The sequence below is a fragment of the Prionailurus viverrinus genome, chromosome F1, assembly GCF_022837055.1.
Source record: "Prionailurus viverrinus isolate Anna chromosome F1, UM_Priviv_1.0, whole genome shotgun sequence".
In the NCBI taxonomy this organism is placed as follows: domain Eukaryota; kingdom Metazoa; phylum Chordata; class Mammalia; order Carnivora; family Felidae; genus Prionailurus; species Prionailurus viverrinus.
In genome coordinates this window covers 25,531,085-25,551,132 of record NC_062577.1, presented here as the reverse complement: position 1 = coordinate 25,551,132, position 20,048 = coordinate 25,531,085, and the positions used below count along the sequence as shown (strand labels likewise).

At 35.8% G+C, this 20,048-nt stretch overlaps 1 protein-coding gene across 3 annotated transcripts in view; it reads left to right on the top strand.

Annotated features, from left to right (window-relative positions):
• The window catches only part of CEP350 (centrosomal protein 350), a 158,007-nt gene that overhangs the window by 29,243 nt on the left and 108,716 nt on the right, over positions 1-20,048 (top strand). For all 3 annotated transcript variants that reach the window (XM_047840249.1, XM_047840247.1, XM_047840250.1), the window contains exons 5-10: positions 579-738; positions 4,004-4,617; positions 10,332-10,445; positions 14,106-14,219; positions 17,766-17,912; positions 19,382-20,040. In XM_047840249.1, the coding sequence (XP_047696205.1) occupies positions 579-738; positions 4,004-4,617; positions 10,332-10,445; positions 14,106-14,219; positions 17,766-17,912; positions 19,382-20,040 (1,808 nt within the window). The remainder of the gene's footprint in view (positions 1-578; positions 739-4,003; positions 4,618-10,331; positions 10,446-14,105; positions 14,220-17,765; positions 17,913-19,381; positions 20,041-20,048) is intronic.

The following is a 20,048-nucleotide window of genomic DNA, read 5'->3' as shown; positions in this document are numbered from 1 at the left end:
TTTTCATTTGTTTTTCGTGATAAGAATTTGATTTTAAGTCTTTGGGATTATGTCTGTATTTTAAATTCACAGATATATCACTTTGAGATTTAGTCGATTTAATAAGATTTACGTATTGTTTAGGGGGTTAAATCATAATTGGAATTATGTATCTCATAGGTAAATTGACACAATGCCATTACTTTCTGTGGTTACCTTTCATATATGTAATTGTGTGGTTTCTTACTTAATTAGTGGACTAGAACCTGGAGGTTAGTACTTTCCATTAAAACTGTGATTTTTTTTTTAAACCTGTGAGTCTGTTGGATTTTATTCGATAATTCCTTGTTTGAGTGAGAGCCTTTGACCAAAAGGAATTTTGTATGTAGAATCTGTTTTGCATTTTTTTTGTTCAGAATGCAGTTTTTTCCTCTATAGATTGAGTGGTTTGTAATAGTTTAATTTGAATGTTTTCTGTACACGTATATGATATCCAACTAGAGATGCCAGAAATAATACTTATTTTCATAAACACTACCCAAATTCAGAGGCAATCGTAGATTATATCATATGTTCTTACAGACTTTCTTTTCCTTCAGATGGTAGATTCCTGGATGACTCTTGGGTTAATGCTCCAACCTCCAAATCTTCAAAATCACGAAAAGAGAAATCTCGCAGCCCTCTCAGAGTTACCACCCTGGAGAGTAACATAAGGAAAAATAACCGCGTGGAGTTTCGTGAACCTTTGGTTTCTTACAGGTTAGTGTTTAACAGTAAATTATCAACTAGGATTAGCTTGTAATATTTACATTAAGATTATGGTTTATTTTCTGAGTTTTTCATAGCACTGTGGCTCTAGTATTATTACCTTTTTCATTTCCCAAAAATGTAGAGCAAAAGTCTTGTATATGATGAAATATTGACTTTCTACTCTTTCACAGATTAAATATTTGGGAGGAAGAAGTAGTGACTCCAGGCTACCACCATTGTAATATATGTTTCCTACAGACAGATTATTCAGTCTCTGGAAGTGTGGCTTTTTTTTTTTCTTCATTAATATCTCAGATTAAGTGTTCTACATAATGAACTTTGTATAGCTTAGTTTTCTCCTTCTTCTTCCCCTCCTCCTCCTTCCTCTTCTTCTTCTTCTTCTTCCTCTTGTTCTTCTTCCCCTTCCCCTCCCCTTCCCCTTCCCCCTTCCCCCTTCTCCTTCTCCTTCTCCTTCTTCTTCTATCAATTACCTGAAATTTCTTTCCTACTGAGAATGTGAATTGGTTTCTTATTTTAATTTGTTGCCAGTGGCTCCTTTCAGCAACTTATTGTCAGATGTTCAGGATTGATGTATGAATTTTGATAGAATGGATAATATAAAATGTGTATTTTTGTTAGCTGATAATTTAGGATTTCAGTAGATAAAATTAGAGAATTTTATATTTGAGGAATATTTTACTAATGATATAAAAGTATTAATGCTCTTAGTATAAAAAATAGTAATAGGTGATAAACACTGGGCCTTATATTTCTTTGTTTCATTAACATTTTTAGTGTTGTAAAATGTCAACCAGTAAATCAAGGAGTTTCATGATGGTGCTAGATACTACTGGGTATATGTTTGTGCTCTTAAATTTGAGATAAAGAATTTGGGAGATAGAGGTAGATCATGAGTTCATATCAGTCTATAACATCAATATTTGATTTGATGCAGTTTTGAAATATCTAAGTGAAAATATTCAGTAGGTATTTGAAAATTTGGGTAGGAATGTGTGTGGAAAGAGGGCTGGGAATGTAAATTTGTGAGTTGTCACTAGTGTTGAAGCAATAAAAATGGTGAAGAAAATATAGGGGAGAAGGCCAGGGAATTAATCTGTGTAAAAGTTCATAGTTTAGTAAAAGGAGAAAGAAAAATGTGGGAAATAATCGGAGTTCAGAAATCTTTAACCACACAAAAACAACTTGCCTAGAAAAATAATCACTATCAGAATTGAAACTAAATTACTCTTTATTCATATTCTAATATTCTTCCTGCAAAGAATACTACTTGAAAAGAAAAGAATACTACTTGATATTTAAAATTTTATAAATTATGTATCTTTTAAGGTAAGAAAAAGTACCTATAGGGAAGCTGTGAATAGAATGTCCTTCACCTGGCTGACTCCATTCATCAGTCAAAACTTCGGTTTTGGCACCTTGTATCTGAAACATTGCCAGATGTGTTTCTATCCTATTCCATTCCCACAGCCTATTTAGCTCTTCCTGTATGCTCTAATAATACAATATAACTTCTTCTGTTATATATATTTTCGTGTTGCTTTATATTTTGATTCCATATCTAACCATTACATTAGTTATGTAAGGCTGTAAATCTGTCTTATTCTCAGAACATCAGCTTAATGCCTATCATTTACTAAGTATTCCATAAATATTTTTCCCTAACATTTATTATGAAAATTTTTATATTTACAGAAAAGTTGAAAGAATTGTACAATAAACACCCTTCTATGTATTCAGTAAATATTTAATGAATGAGTGAATGAAAACTAAAAATACGATTTTCTTTTTCTAGTGGGGAGGGAAGATCAACTGTCCTTCCCTTTTTAAGATTGTGACATGATATGCAAACTACCGTTTTATGCTTTCTTTTATTCTTTACATTTGCTAATTTTATACCTAAATCCTTCTACCTATGAATTGTTCTGGTCTGGTAAAGGTAGTGCAAATAACTGAATTTAGTCTTGATCTCTAGTGGAAGCTACATGAGTCATTTCTCAGTCCCCATCTTGTTTAATAATCAACCACTCAGAACGGGGTCTGATGTTTTTTGGGTCATGGATTCCAGTGAGAATTTGATGAAAGCTGCAGACTATCTCCTTAGAAAAATGCATATACTCATAGACTCCTAGACAATAGATATAATTACCATATTATACTGCAACAAGAGTTATGGCTTTAAGAATTTTTGCGATATTTAGAGTTTTGTGCCTTTCCACGAAACATCTAGATCCGTGCTGTATAATAGAACCAGTAATGTGAGCCATACGTACAATTTAAACAGTTTTACTAGTCACATACACAGACACATGAAGATGTTTTACATTCTTTTTCTGTTGTCATCCTGAGTCTTTAGAATCTGGTATGTAATTTACATTGTAGCACATCTCCCATTGGGGCTAACCATATTTCAAGGGCTCAGTAGCTACATGTGGCTAATGTCTACTCTTTGAGACATTGCAGATCCAAATTTTATAATTTTGTTGGCTATTTTTTCATAAATCATGTGCTGTTGTTACTGCTGAGGCTTGTCTTCATTAACTTCGCTTTTAATAAACTACTTCTGTTCCTAAAATATAACTTATTAGAATGATGTATAAAATAAAAATAATCTCTGGAGGAAGACTTTTGTTAATGTTTTTATGAATAAAGAATATGGACTTTGTGATACGTACTTTGGCTATGCCTAGTTGTCTTTGCTTACTCCACAATTTCCAGATGTGCTATACAGAGTTTGAAGCTACCAAAAAAAGTGATCTATGGTTTAGAGAGGTTTAACTTTACTTAACTACATTTATTTGAAGGAAAATATTTATTATACCTCCACTTTATTTGTACTCCCCATCTATTTGTTAATTTGGTACATTATTTAGAAGTTACAAACACAGAATTTGAGAACTTTTTTCCCATACTTAAGATTTCATAGAGGAGTAAAATGCATATTTTGGTAATAGGTATCAAGTGAATTTCTAAAGTCAGATTGTAATCCTGTTTTCTGGAGTTCTTAAGGAGATCTCGCCATGTTTTGCATGTTTCTTATTTTACATATGCACATTATGATTTAGATTATTTGCTATCTAACTTGATAGAGGGGGCACTGAGCATTGAATCTTAATGTTAGTGATGACCATTTTGTTTTTTAACCTACTGGAATTTCTAGATTAAAAAAAAAATCTCTAATAATAGAATTCTTTCAGTTTGGTTTCAGTTTGTTTTTTGTGCTCTTTATTTAAAGCTTATTATTTTTTAATAATAGGGAAATCCATGGCACACCTTCCAATATAAGTCCTAGCCATCTAGAGTCAAAGCATGTATATTGTGTGGATGTTAATGAAGAAAAGCCTGAGAGTGGGAACCGGATGATCTGCAATCGAGAAGAACGGAACATACATTGCTGTGATTTTGAGAGCTCCCAATCATCTGTCATCAATGATACAGTGGTTAGGTTTTTAAATGATCGACCAGCAATTGATGCGTTGCAAAATTCTGAATGTTTGATTAAAATGGCAGGTCCTGTGAGAACTGAGGAAGAAAAGCCTAGTAGAGCAAAAGGAAATGAGAAGGCTTCTGTAAGTAACATGGGCCATGATGTTGATCCAAAAGTGTTACGGATAACGGACTCTTCTCCGTCCTCCACGAGTACTTGTAATTCCCAAAGATTAGATATTTTAAAGCAGCGACAACATGATGTCAAACTGGAAAAACTCAAGGAGCGAATTAGGAAACAGTGGGAACACTCAGAAGAAACAAATGGCCGGGGCCAGAATCTGGGTCATATTGACCATCCAGTAATGGTTGTTAATGTTGATAACTCAGTGACAGCAAAAGTCAGGAAAGTGGCAACAGCACCACCTGCTCCAACATATAAAGGTTTGTAGTCAGTCTTTGTATCTTTCTCTCTTCCTGCCTTCTTGTCCCCCTTTCTCCCTAGGGTGCATTTGAATAGAGAAGGTCATCTTTAGAACAGGGTGTGATTCTCAAATCAAATGCTTAAGAAATTAATTCAAGGTGCAGGTTAAAAATACAGATTCCTGGATGCTACACTGGATCTAAATCAGAATTTCTCGGTATAGAGTCCAGAATTAGATTTTTTAACAAGTCCCTTAGGAGATGAAGAACCCCATCTGAATAGTTAATAAATTGAAAAAAAGAGAAAATACGAATTAGTGTCGTTTTTAGAGAACTGCCAGAATTTTACTCTTATTCCACCATTGTATTTGGATTGTTATTAGGAGTTCTTTCAAAAGTAAATATTTAAAATTATAATTGAGTTAATTCCAGTTACAGTTGGTTACAGAATACTTTGGCACTGATATTTTGATCCTGTTATTTGAAGCTCTAAGTTTTGACAGTAAGGGATTCCCCCCTCCCCCGCCCCCATGTTTGAGAACACAAATATTTAAATCAGATTTATACCAACATAGATAGATTTTCATTGAGAAAATCCTTTTCTAAGAGAATCTCTGCTTTGTAGCCAACTCAAGTTTTTATATATGGTGGTTTTAAGGAGATTGTATTTTTATGTTCCTGAAGTTATTTTCACAGAGTTATTCATGTAAAGTTTTTAATTAAAGAGTTGATTCATTGATCAGATCAGTCTGTGTTAGGTTTTTGTCATTAAAACTTCTGCTACCATAGCCTTTCTTTTGTCAAAGTTCAGTTTTTCTAGATAAGTGTATGAAGATAAAAAATTGTCAAGATTCATTTTTTCTGTTAATTTTAAGTTATTAACAAACTAGGACAGTTTTTGCTATAGTTAATTTTGTTTTGTATTTGTCTACCAAGTCTAACTTTTCTCTGACCAGCTTTGCAGTTTTTTTGTAGTCCTAAGGTCTTCTTCTCCAGAATGAATTTTATATGTGCGGTTAGAGCAATTATCGGTTTTATTATTTTTTTATTTTTTTAATGTTTATTATTTATTTTTGAGAGAAAGAGAGAATGAGAGACAGAGAGCAGGTGGGGATGGGCAGAGAGAGAGGGAGACACAGAATCCGAAGCAGGCTCTGAGCTGTCAGCACAGAGTCCGTCGCGGGGCTTGAACCCACAAACCGTGAGATCACGACCTGAGCCTAAGTCGGACACTCAACCAACTGAGTCATCTAGGTGCCCCAGAGCAATTATCAGTTTTATTTTGTGTTGCTTATTATATTTTGATAATGATAATTAATTGTGAATTAGATAAAAGGTGGATAATTTGCATTTTATCCTTGCTAATTTGTGATAAACTTGTGAGCAGTTCCCTTTAGAATACTGAAAACTTGTTTTGTTATTCAGGATTCGTCTACTGTATTATTAATTAAATTATTTCATATCCTTCTAGTCATTTGTGTACAATGTAGTAATTGTCCACACCGTTGACAGAGCAAATAGCAAATGTTCTTATTGGTTGTGAGATAGTGATTATCCAAAACTTTTGCTATATTAATGTCAGATCCATTAAATAAAGATTGTACATTTAAGGTGTGTTTATTCTAGAAATCAAAGTTCTGAAATTCCAAAAGTTATTCCAGTAAGGCAAGGCTAAGATGATCAACCTAAATCCATATTTTATTTAATAATTTACAAAAATCTAAAAATTAAAAATAGGACGGAACAAAACAAACACAACCCGAACGAACCTGAGTGAAAATCTTAAAATCTTAACTTCCTCTGAGTTGGTGATTGGATTTCGCACTTACCTTTTATTTAATAATTTTTTAACCTGTTAGTTTTCATATTAAAATGTTTTATAGGGACACCTGGGTGGCTCAGTCAGTTAAGCATCTGACTCTTGATCTAGGCTTGAATCTTGTCTTGGGGTTGTGGGTTTGAGCCCCACGTTGGGCTCCCTGCTGGGAGTGAAGCCTACTTAAAAAAAATTTATAAATAGAACTTTTGGGGGCTAATTTATGAACTATAGCATACATTTGTGAAATTATAACAGAATATGGTTTCCAACGTCCTGAGCAATGGATTTATTTTTCCCAACACTGAAAAACTATTCTTGTCAACTTTTTGCCAATGTAAATGAAAAGGATCATAATATACTATATTCTAAAGTGACATTTTACTTTCATTTGTTCAAATACGTAATAAATTCACTTGGTTCACAATTCAAAAGATGAAAAGGATGTACCAGGAAAATCTCTTGTTCTGCAGCTCCCTGGTCCTCTTTCAGGTTATTACTTGTGTTAACAGTCCGTATATTCTTCCAGATAATTTTTGCGTACACAAATAGTATGTGTGTGTTTAATTATTTTCTTTCTCTTTTTATGCAGTTGTTTGTATACTAAACCCATTCTAAACCTTGGTTTTCCATTTATATTTTTTATGTTATTCATTCATTCATTCATTCATTCATTTAAAGTTTATATACTTATTTTGAGAGAGATACACAAAGTGAGTGGAGGAGGGGCAGAGAGCGAGAGGAGAGAGAGTATCCCAAGCAGGCTCCACACTGTCAGTGCAGAGCCTGATGGCGGGGCTCAAACTCAAAAACTGTGAGGTTATGACCTGAGCTGAAATCAAGAGTCGGACACTTAAATGACTGAGCCACCCAGGCGCCCCTGGTTTTTTTTTTTTTTTAAATTTAAAGACACGAAAAGTGTTCTATGATTCTGCTTTAAAATTTCAATTTAAAAGTAGTGAACACAAACAGTGTTTATGTGATTTTTGTCTTATACTTAGTTGTTTGCATACATTTTTCTCCCTGGTGTAATGCCCATGAAGTTTAAGACCTTATATTGATCATCCTTATTTTATTTCAGAGCCTAGTACACTGTCTTGAGCATAAGTGCACAGTAGCTTTTTTATTCTAGTCAATAAATTCAACTAGTAACGAAAAAAGGGGACAAAGAATAGAAATACGGTAGTCCCCCCTATCCTCAGGCGATACATTCCAAGCCTCCCAGTGGATGTCTCAAACTGTATAGTGCCAAACCCTATAAATATTATTTTTTCCCATACATACGTACATACATACATACATACCTATGATAAAGTTTAATTTATAAATCAGATACAGTAACATATTAACGAAAATAACTAGAACAATTATAACAGTACACTGTAATAAAAGTTAAGCGAATGTGGTCTCTCAAAATCTTTAAATTTTTTTTAAGTTTTCCTTTAAGTTTAAAAAAAATTTTTTTTTAAGTTAATTTACTTACTGTAAGCTAGGGAGGGGCAGAGAGAGGGAGAGGGAGAATCCCAAGCAGGCTCCATACTGGCAGTGCAGAGCCCGATGCATGGCTCGAACTCACGAACTGTTAGATCATGACCTGAGACAGAATCTAGAGTCGGACGCTTAACTAACTGAGCCACCCAGACACCCCTCTCAAAATCTTATTGTACTGTCCTCACTCACCCTTCTTCTTGTGATGCTGTGAGATGATAAAATCCCTGTGTGATGAGATGAAATGAATGACATAGGCACTGTGACGTAGCATGAGGCTACTGTTGGCCTTCTGATCATCTGATCCTGGGCCATGGTTGACAGTGTGTAATGGAAACTGCAGAAAGTGAAACAGCGGATAAGGGGGGACTACTGTAAAATTGGGGGACAGAAAAGGGAACTGGTGTAGATATCGAAAGCTTCTTAAACTTAACTTATAAATAAAAATGCAGATATAATGAAAGGCTTCCATGGAGATAAATGTTTCCTGAAGAGGAGAGGAGAAAAAATGATGGAGTTGAATGCAGAGAGATGGGGTGGGGATGATGGTGGTGAAAAGTTGAGAGAGCGAGAGATTTGCATGGGATTGCCACACTTTCTTATTACAAACTGTAGCTTGCAATAGCCTGGACACTACGTTTACAAATTTTTTGTTGCATAGACATAATTGCATGCCCTTTGCCACAAATGTCAGGTGAAATTAAACTTCTGCTCTTGTGCTAAAAGCTGAATAGATTCAGGGGCACCTGGGTGGCTGAGTTGGTTAAGTGGCTGACTTTGGCTCAGGTCATGGTCTCACGGTTTGTGAGTTCGAGCCCCACATCAGGCTCTGTGCTGACAGCTCTGAGCCTGGAGCTTGCTTTGGATTCTGTGTCTCCCTCTCTCTTTGCCCCTCTCCCACTCATGCTCTCTCTCTCTCTCTCTCTCTCAAAATAATAAATAAACATTTAAAAAAAAAAAGCTGAATAGATTCATTCCTATTAGACATGCAATTAGTTTACCAGTGCATTTTATTTAACACTTCTAGAGTGCTTTTTATCAGTTTTTGACTCCAGTCTGTTCTTTATATTGATTTAATTTTACAAACATTTATTGGGTGCCAATTCTTTGATAAGTTGAGACCATCTGAAAATAGAAATCTTTATACTACTCCAGTTATCGTCCATATTCATCATTTTTATGATTTTTTTAAAATAGCCTTCCAAGATAAATTCAAAGTAGGAAATCATACTGTTAATCCCTAGGAAATAGCACATGTGTAATGTTTGTTGCAAGATTGAACAAGTGTGTTTTAAAGACCTGTTTTCTACACCTTGGGTGCATTTTGCTTGTGTAGATAGCAGCTTGTCGGTTTGTTCAGCCATAGGCAAAATCAGCCAGATGGTAGCAATTAATGCCTGTCTTCAGAGGAAGAAGTAGTGTTGTCTCTCTCTTACTCCTGAGAAGAGTAGTTCTTTCTCTGAAATCCGTAATTTACAATTGACGCTCTTTTATCATTTAATTGAGTGCTTCTCCATTTCTAGTCCTTTTGAAGAAATGGATATTGCTTCATCTCACTGAAGCTTACTTTTTCCCAACAGTATTTGTCAGCACATTATGTGGTAGCTAATTATGCATCCTTCTTTTAAAAGCGTATAAAGCTGCTCACCAGCATTTTTTAGGGAAACACAAATCAAAACCACAGTGAGATACCATTCACAACCACTAGGATGGCTGTAATAAAAAAGACAGAAACAAACAAAAACACAATAACAAGTGCTGGTGAGGCTGTGGAGAAATCGGAACCCTCATGCATTGCTGGTGAGAATGTAAAATGGTAGAGCTCCTTTAGAAAATGGTTTGGCAGTCCTCAGAAGTTAAACATGGAGTTACCATATGACCCAGCAATTCAAACTCCTAGGTATGATACCCAAGGAAACTGAAAACATGTGTCCACACAAAAACTTGTACATGAATGTTCATGGCAACATTGTTAATACTAGCCAAAAAGTAGAAACTGTTCAGGTACCTATCAACTGATAAATATATAAATAAATGTTGATATATTCATGCAATGGAATATCATTCAACAATAAAAAAGAAGAAAGCTTTGATACATGTTACATGGTGACTGAAAACATTATGTTAATTGAAAGACGCCAAACACAAAAGGTCGCACACATATTGTAGGATTCTATTTATATGACACTTCCAGGATGAGCAAATCCATGAAGGTGGAAGGGAGGTTAGTAGTTCCCAGGGAATAGCATGATGGAGGACTGGCTGCTAATGGGTACAGGAAATTAGTGTTGATAGGTCCATAACTTTGTGAGTATACTGAAAACCATTGAACTGTGTTCTTTAAAACAGTGAATTTTATGGTTATGTTAATTATATCTCAATTTATAAAGCAACTTTGATAAGACTGTTTTGTATTGTTGGTATATATTAGGCTTCAATCCTTCAGAGACCAAGATTCGAACACCTGATGGGAAAGTGTGGCAGGAGGCTGAATTTCAAAACATGAGTCGAGAACTGTATCGAGACTTAGCACTTCACTTTGCAGGTGAGAGTGGAGCATTCTTAGATTTTGCATGTTTTATCATGTATGCTATCTGACATCATATTTAAACCTAAAATTGTCACCAAAATAAAAGTATTTCCCTTTTTTAACTGCATGGTATACCAAAGTAGTTGTGGTTTCAGTCATAAGGCTCTCTTAGCGTCTAGGCTCTGCTCCAGGATTAAAATTAGCATACATGGCTGATGAGACAGAAACTAGGTTATTTTTAACTTCAGAGACTCTCTGAGTCAGGCCTGTCTGATTTGAAGGAAACATAGCAGAGTCTAGTTGAAGTTTACTTCTACTAGACTGAGATCTTTGAGATGGTCAGTAATTTGGTAGGCAGCAGATAAGATGATACTACCATGAGGGCAAAATGCAGAAAGAAAAATCAACGTTATAGGAACGGAATACATTTAGAGAATTGGAAATAGGAGGAATTTACGGAAGGTTGAAGAGGGAAATGGGAAGGTGATACTGTAATGTTATGGAATGCTTAGTGCAATTTGGGGTAAGATGATGCATTCGTAGTCTTCTGTACTTTTGTTTTACAGTTGTGGAAATGGAGGCTTACTGAGTAATTTCCCCCAAGTTTGTGTCTATAGATAGAGTAGTTGAGAATGGAAGCCAAAATTCAAAGCCAACTCTGTCTGACTCTACAGCCTGAGATTTTTCTACTAAGCCCCCATAGAGATTTTGCTAATATATTTTGTGGTAGTAAGTGTCCAGTCCAGTTTTCCTAGTATTATTATTGGGACAGTGTATTCAGGTTTTTTTTCTTTTTTTCCTGAGATGGAAAAGGAGTATAATGTAATCGTTATGAGTAAAGATTTTGGAATTAGCTTACAAGGGTTCAAATTCTTGCTCTGCCTCTTATTACTTATATATATACTACCTGTGTTTTTCTCATCTGTAAAAGAGGGATAATAATAATATACCTCTATAGGTCAGTATCTTTACAGACCAGTAGAATGATGTATGTCAATGAATTCTTTAAGAAGTCTGCCTGGGGGTGCCTGGGTAGCTCAGTTGGTTGTTATCCAACTCTTGATTTCAGCTCAAGTCATGATCTTGTGGTTTTATGACTTATGGTTTTCAGCCCATGTCAGGCTCTGTGCTGACCACGCGGAGCCTGCTTAGAATTCTCCCTCTCTTTCTGCCCCTACCCTGCTCGTGCTTTCTCTGTCCCTCTCAAAATAAATAAATAAACTTAAAAAAAAAAAAAGGGTCTGTCTGTTGGGGCACCTGGGTGGATCAGTTGTTTGAGCGTCCACCTTTGGCTCAGGTCGTGATCTCAGCATTTGTAAGTTCAAGCCCCATGTGGGGCTTGCTGCTGTGAGCACAGAGCCCACTTTGGATCCTCTGTCCTCCTCTCTTTCTGCCCCTCCCTCTGCTCATGCTATCTCTCTCTCTTAAAACTAAACATTAAAAAAAAAAGTCTGTCTAGTAAGACTGCCTTCTCGTTCATGGTGGTTGAACTCTGTCCATTAGCTTCTAGCTAGGACTGACCCATCTACGTGTGTTTTAGGTTCCATTTACTCTTGTAAAAGTTTAAAGACATCACTTTGTCCTTATTTCCTTTCTTTGGCATCATCAAATTTTCCCTCTCCTCAAGGTCATGCCCATCAACAGACTGTTTGCTAACATGCTGTTATCTCAGCCATCATAAAAGAATGCTGCTTTTGGCCCTACTCTCTTCAGTTATTGCCTTGTTTCTCTCCTATTTGTGGCACAACTTCAGAAAGTTGCCTTATACTCATTGTCTCCGGTTTTTCTCCTCCCTTTCACTCTTGAACCCTTTTCTATTTGGGTTTTGCTCCGCCTTCTCTGTGGACTGCTAATGTCAAGGTCATCAGTGACTTCCACATTGCTAAATCCAGTGTTTGATTCTCAGTTGTCATCTTGATCTCCCTGCGACATTAGACATGATAGATTACTTCTTTCTTGAAATGCTTCACTTGACATCTAGGGTTCCTTAAGTGTTTGGTTTTCCTCCTGAGTCTAGCTACTCTTTTTCAGATTTTTTTTTTTACCTAATTAACTCCCTGATATCTGAACATAGTCATGCCCAGGGCTCAGTACTTGGGTCTGTCTATCCTTTTTTTTTCCTTTCTTTTCTCTTCTCTTCCTCTCTCTCTCTCTTTTTTCTTTTTCTTCCCTTACTACTACTGCTACTACTACCGTTTATTTATGTGCACTCTAGGCAGGCTCGTCTAGTCTCAGAACTTCAAATATTTTCTGTTGCCGTTGATTCCCAAATTTATGTCTCTGGCCCAGACTTTTCCTCTGCACTCAGACTTGTATCCAACTGCTAACTCTACCTCTCCCTTTGGATATATAATGGATTTCTCAAACTTAATAAATCCAAAATGGAGCTAACTAAATGGGGTCATGATACCCCCTTAAACCTACTCCTTTGGTAGTCCCTCTATCTCTGTTAATTCTATCTTTCTACTTCAGGCCCCAGATCTTGAGTCATCCTTGACTCCTCTATTTCTCTCAGACCTTATGTTTCATGTTGTTCAAAATATATCTAAAATATAACCACTTTCTCCACCTCACCACCTTTCTCCAGAGAAAGAGCAGAGCTCTATATGTATTTTAAAGTTTACATTTCACTACTACCTAGGTCCAAGCCACCATCAGTCTCTTGTGTGGATTATTGCAATAGCCCTCTCATTGGTCTTCCTGCTTCTGTCCTTCTAGTAAGCCCGTTATCATCACAACTGCTAGAGTAAGCTTGTTAAGATTTAGTTTAGATCATATCACTCCTTTGCCCTAAAACTTCCAAAAACCTCTCGATCTCATTCTTAAGTAAAACCTGAAGCTCTTTCAGTGACTCGTAAAGCCCCACACAATCTGGCCCTCAGTTATGTCTCTGACCGTGGTTCTCTCTACTCTGTGTTCATTTCACGGACACTGGTCTGCTTGCTGCTTGCTGTTTCTTTAGGACCTTTGACTCACACTTCCACTCTGTTCAGAGTGCAGAGCTCTATATGTGTTTTAAAGTTTACATTGCTTCAGATCTGTAATTGAGGTTGATTTTCAAGTTTATATGTATAGCTAGTCTGTTTCCCCAGATTGGAATTTAAAAAAATTAGTGAGTAGTAATTTATATGTGAAATGGCTTGACATATTTCACGAGCATAACCATAAAAGGGTTAATATTTGGGAATATTATTTTATGAAGTTTTATTCTGGAAGTTCATGAATATCTCAGATATGTAGGAATTTTTAAATGAAATAAGAATCTGTGAAAGTACTCACCTGTGAGAGTCTATAAATGATCCAATCCTGGCTTGGAAAGCATTACTTTTGTAACTTTTTCCAGTTTGTGAAATTGTGAAAATGAGGAAAATTTTTCGAGGGTTTTCTGGAAAACAACAACAACAGCAAAACAACACAACAACAAAACAAAGCAAAAATGAAAAACAAAAAATGAAAACTGAGAACTCAAACTGTAGGGGTAGTTAGTGGTAATCTTTAGACCTTTCCATAAGAGGAGTTGGCATTGGTAGCTTATGGGTCACAGAAGTAGCCTCAGCGAAGATTTTTTCCCCCCTACTTGAACCATGCTTTATGCTGATTTTTCTTACTGGGAAGAGGATGAATGGGTGGGTAGGAATCATTATAATGTTTGCTATAAGTGTTTCTGCTTTTCAGATGATATCTCTATGAAAGAGAAACCTGCTGAAAAAAGTAAAGAGAAAAAAGTGGTCAAGCCAGTGCGAAAAGTCCAAAAGGTAACACAGTTATCAAGTCCAGAAGGCAAAACAGGTTGGTGTTCTCAATATTATGCCCATCCCCATTACATAATACTGAAGTGGCATTCTATATGGAAATAAGTGGTTTTTTTTTTTTTAAGTTTATTTATTTTGAGAAAGAGAGAAAGAGCGCATGCATGGGGGAGGGACAGAAAGAGAGGGAGAGAATCCCAAGCAGGCTTCACTGTCAGCAGGAGCCTGACATGGGGCTCGAACTCACAAACTGTGAGATCATTACCTGAGCCAAAATCAAAAGTTGGATGCCAAACTGACTGAGCCACCCAGGTGCGCTGGAAATAAATACTTGTTAACCAGATGTTTTCATTGTTTGGCACATAGAAAAATTCAGTACATTTTATATATCATTATTTTGCATACATGTTTTATTGAGGTATAGTTGATATAGAATAAGCTGTACATATTTAGAATGTTAGTTTGATGAGTTTTCACATATGTATGTACTCATGAAACCTTATGTTCACCATAATAGTAAACATATCTCCCCAGCCCAATTGTTTAATCATTATTTTTAATAGAAATTAACCAGATTACAGGTAATGATTTTTATGTAGTAAACTTTTATATATAAAGGGATTGCCTATGACTGTCACTACATCCCTTCACTTACTCTCAAAAGAGAATAAATGTTGCATGAGAAAAATACAACAGTCCATGCCAATACTGGTCAGGCCAGACTCTAAATAGATCAGGACTGAGAAAAAGAGAATTCCCTAGTTTTGTAGTATTAACACTTCAGGCCTAGTCTAGGTTGCCTGCATTTATAACCTGTTCTGTTCTGTTATGTCTAGCTTTGTTCTTTTGGTGAGTAAGTTAATTTTAGTGTCCCTTGGTTTCCCCGTATGTAAAATGGGAAAGCAGTAGTATTTTTCTCACAGGGTTGTTGTGAAAACTAAAATAATTAATACCTAAAAGCATTCAGTATGTAGTATTTGGCACATGGTAAGCACCCAAATGTTAGGTATGATTCCATTAATAATAATTATTATTTCTGGTATATTGAAAATGGTTATTTAGCTGTCATATTTATGTTAGTGAGTAATTTGGCCTGAGAGAGTGGAGGAAGTTGAGAATTTGTCACTTTCAGTTTGGAGACATTCAGAATCAATCATTCATTCATTCATTATGCAGATATTTTTGAGCACTTTATACATGTGACGCCCTGTGCTATACTAAGCTTAGGCAATACAGTGGTAAGCAGGATGCACATGGCCCCTACCCTCTTGGAATTTATAATCTGGTCAGGAAAACAGTAGATAGTAGATACACAGTTACAATAGAATGTGACTAATGTATGATAGGGAATTATAGGAACATGGAGCAGGAGTGATGAGGCACTGGTGTTTTTTTTTTTAAAATATGTATTTTAAGTTTATGTATTTTAAGAGGGAGAGAGAGAGAGAGAGAGAGAACGAATGGAGGAGGAGCAGAGAGAGAGAGAGAGAGAGAGAGAGGGAGATAGAATCCCAAGGGGCTCGATGTCACGAACCATGAGATCTTGACTTGAGTTGAAATCAAGAGTTGGACGCTCAACTGACTGAGCCACCCAGGTGCCCCAGAGGCACTGGTTTTTAACCAGACACTTGTTTTTCTGATCATAGACTAATCTATGGAATGTGAAGTAACAGATTTTGTGACACCCATTGTTAACCTCTAGATGTCAGAATGACCCTGACTATATACAAATCAAAATTTTATAAGAACGTGAATTATCTGAACACAAACTAAGCTAATTTTTACATTAAAAAATATGTCAAAGTGTTATTTTTATGTGGTATTATGTAATACTCTTGCCAGGGGCATAGTTTGAAATGAAGCACTGGGACCATTGTAACTTGTAAACACTGATCTTGGATTGTGTTTTTCCAGTTTTGTGGTAGACTAATTCCCATGTATGCACTGTGCAGTGACTGACAGAGAATCATTAAATGTGCTAAAGCTGTGTTAATAGTTTATCAATAACTGAAAGTCCCTTTTACCACCAGCGACTGCAGTGAGACTATTCTAGAAAGCCAGAATTTAGAAATAACCACACAGCATATTCAGAAGCCAACATTTATAAATAACTACCCAGTATATTCATGGTTGCTTGCTTTTGATTCAGAAATCAAGAGAAGCTGTACTCCAAGAGAAGCCTGTTCTTTCATTTTGCCTAAGAACATAGTTTCTTATAAATAGATTGAACAGTAGACTTAAAGCCTTTTAAACATTTTAGATCGCTTAAGGTTAGTAACAAGGTGCAGAAACACTTAAAAAGTAAACACTGATTCATAATTCATGTTTCTTAATACTAGATGTTTTATTAAAACTGCGGTTTAATTGAAACTTTTAAATTGAAGCCTTTTTAAAAGAACTCTAAATTGGATGTCCTTTATTACAAATGCAATAAAATAGCATTACAGAAAGCTTGAAAAATGAAGAAAACAGAAAACCACTACCCTCACTTAAAGTACTAGTGTTTTGTTTATTTCCTTACAGTAGTTTAAAAATCATAATAGTAGGTGATGTAATCATTGCATACATAACATTTTGTCTTTTTTTCTTAGCATTGTACCACCAGAACTTTTTTCTTATTTCTTATGGAAATTATAATTTGCAATAGCCACACAGTACTCCACCTGTGTTGGTGTATGATGATCTAATTTTAATTTTTTTACAGTCTGAAAGTAGTAAATGAAGAGTTTTTCTCTTAACAGCTGTGTTTATTGGACCATACTTTCATGAACTTTTATAATGAGGGCAGTTTATACTGTTGGCGATGTTTGCTTTGTGAGTGTCATTGTTTTATGCATAGAAAAGTAATGTACAGTTCTACTATGTATGTATAAAATATAATGTGAAATTCCTTATAATACCATTCCCTTAACAGTAATCACTTGCAACTGTGACATGTTTCTTGGGATTTTTTTCCTACGCTTAGCTGAAGTCATTTGTTCATTCAGCAGACATACACTTTACTATGTGCCAGGTACCTTTGGTAAACCAAACACTTACTATACTTAAGATATGTTTTTTGTTGTGTGCCCAAACTGTTGAATTCAGTGCTCTGCTTCTTGAGGATTCAAGAATCATTAATGTTTGGTACTTAACGTCCAAAGCATTTTTTTTTCAATTTTTTTTAAATCTTTATTTATTTTTGAGAGAGAGACAGCATGTGAGCAGGGGAGGAGCAGAGAGAGAGGGAGACACAGAATCCGAAGCAGGCTCCAGGCTCTGAGCTGTCAGCACAGAGCCTGACGTGGGGCTCGAACTCACAAACTATGAGCTCATGACCTGAGCCGAAGTCGGATACTCAACTGATGGAGAGCCACCCAGGTGCCCCATGTCCATAGCATTTTATACTTATTTGAGATGTGTGGATAAATCAAGATTTAAACAAACTGCTAATTAATTTGGGGGACATTGGGTTAAAAATTAGGTTGTAAACCCTCTGACTTTGGCATAAGATCAGCATAAGATTAATTACAAAACCTGTATGGTTGAGTAGATACACTTGAAGTTTTAAATTCAACCCGGTATGTGTATGTATATATTTTTTTAGGTAGCAGTCGTCTGATAAGTACATCTTCTTGGCGAGATGGACAAAAATTAGTAAAGAAGATTCTGGGGCCTGCGCCCAGATTGGAGCAAAAAGAGCGAAGAACAGCATCAAGTGACAGAAGTGGAAGAGAAAGAACTACTAAATCTGGTGAGTAATTAAATTGTTTCAGTAATTAAAATTGTTGAGAAAAGCAATTAAAGATTGCTTGTATAAGTACGTAGAGAAGGTGAAAGTACTCTTGAGAATGCTTTCGGAATTTGGTTTATAATTGTGAATGTAGCTCAAAAAAGAAGAACTGTTCTATCGGGCTTGTCTGTGGATAATTCCATATATAGATTTTATGATGACTTTTATTAAGGGTTCTATTTGTTATGTTAATTACATTTAGCTGCCAGCTACATAGAAAAGCATCATTTAATTAGGTTTTACTAGACTTTTAGGGACCTTAAGAGACTAAGTCCGATTTGTCTTTCTCTACACAAACATAGGCAGACATTCATAATATTGGCTTTTTTTATTTGACAGATTAGGAAACAGGCCCTGAGAGAGAAGTGATTTTTTTTCTCAGGGTATATATTCAGTGGGTGGCAAAATTTGATCTAGAATCTAAAACTCTTTGGTTTGACCCTCAAGTCCATTACTTTTCTCTTTGTGAAGTATCTTAAATGCTCTTTGAGATAACTAGTTACTTGTTTCATGAACACTAATTTTGGGAAATGAAACATAAGTTAACTACAGGCCAGCTTTCCTTTTCAGGAACGAAATTTGCTTTAATTAATTTGAGCTTCTGGAATGGATTCAGTAAGAAATGCAATCACAACTATAATTTGGGATATAGAAATCAATATATACTTTGTATTTACTCCTCTTTACTTTCACTAGCTTATAAATAAACTCATATGCATTCTTGGTTTAAAATCAAGCCATGTCAATAAGCATTTAGATTTTAAAATGATTGTTTTTCTATCTATTTAATTTTTTTTCTGTTATTCATTGGAGAGTTGTGGCAGCTAAACATTGTTGGGTTTTGAACTCCTGATTTGATGGTTTGGGGATGGAAAGAGATAGTAATATTAAATATGTACATGGGAGAGAAATAATAATTCTCTATTAATACTTAAATATTCACATCAACAATAGATTTGTCTTTATTTTAGAAATATTAAAAATGCGTTGTTTAAATGCCAAGGAAGTATAGTTGTTGTCTTTTTTTTTAAGTTTATTTATTTATTTTTGAGAGAGAGTAAGCAGGGGAGAGGCAGAGAGAGGGAGAGAGAGAGAATCTCAAGCAGGCTCCACACTGTCAGTGCAAAGCCCGACCTGGGGCTTGAATTCACGAACCATGAGGTCATGACCTGAGCTGAAATCACAAGTTGGACACTTAACTGACTGTGCCACCCAGGCACACTGGAAGTCTAGTTTTTTAAAAGATTGAAATTATTCTCCTCTAAAAAAGGTGTTTTTCTTTCCTTCTATTATAGTCTTTAAACAACTTTATCAGATACTTGAATTTGAGTTTAGAATAAAGGAACATTCCCTAATTTTGTCCTTACTGCAGTAAATCTTAGGAATGAATTTAGGATTTTCATACATTGCTAACAGTTCATATTTTGCAGGGGGTCATATTGGAAGAGCAGAATCTGATCCTAGATTGGATGTTTCGCATAGACATCTTCCACGAAACTCAGAACGTTCGAGAAGTAGAGCTCGGTCTGAGACTAATACAAAGAAATTAGCTCCATCTCTTCCAGATAATAAACAGGAGGACAGTACTGCCTTAAATAAGGACTTTTTACCTCTTGAAATTCGTGGAATTCTTGATGACCTACAGCTGGATTCTACAGTTCAGGCTGCAAGGCAAGAAATAGGAGAGTTACAGAATCCGAAGTCATCAGCACCAGTACAAGCTCCTAGGAGTCACAGCCCAGTAAAAAGAAAACCTGACAAAATAACAGCTAATGAAGATCCCCCTGTTATTTCCAAAAAGCGCCACTATGACACAGATGAGGTACGGCAGTACATTGTTAGACAGCAGGAGGAAAGGAAGAGGAAGCAAAATGAAGAGAAGAAGGCTCAAAAGGAGGCCACCGAGCAAAAGAACAAACGATTACAGGAGCTCTATCGGAAACAGAAAGAAGCCTTTACTAAAGTCAAAAATGTGCCTCCTTCTGAGCCATCAGTAACCAGGCGACTGCAGGAAACTTACTCCAAATTGCTACTAGAAAAGACCTTGCTTGAAGAGCCGCCTCACCAACATGTCACACAGGAAACGCAGGTAATAGT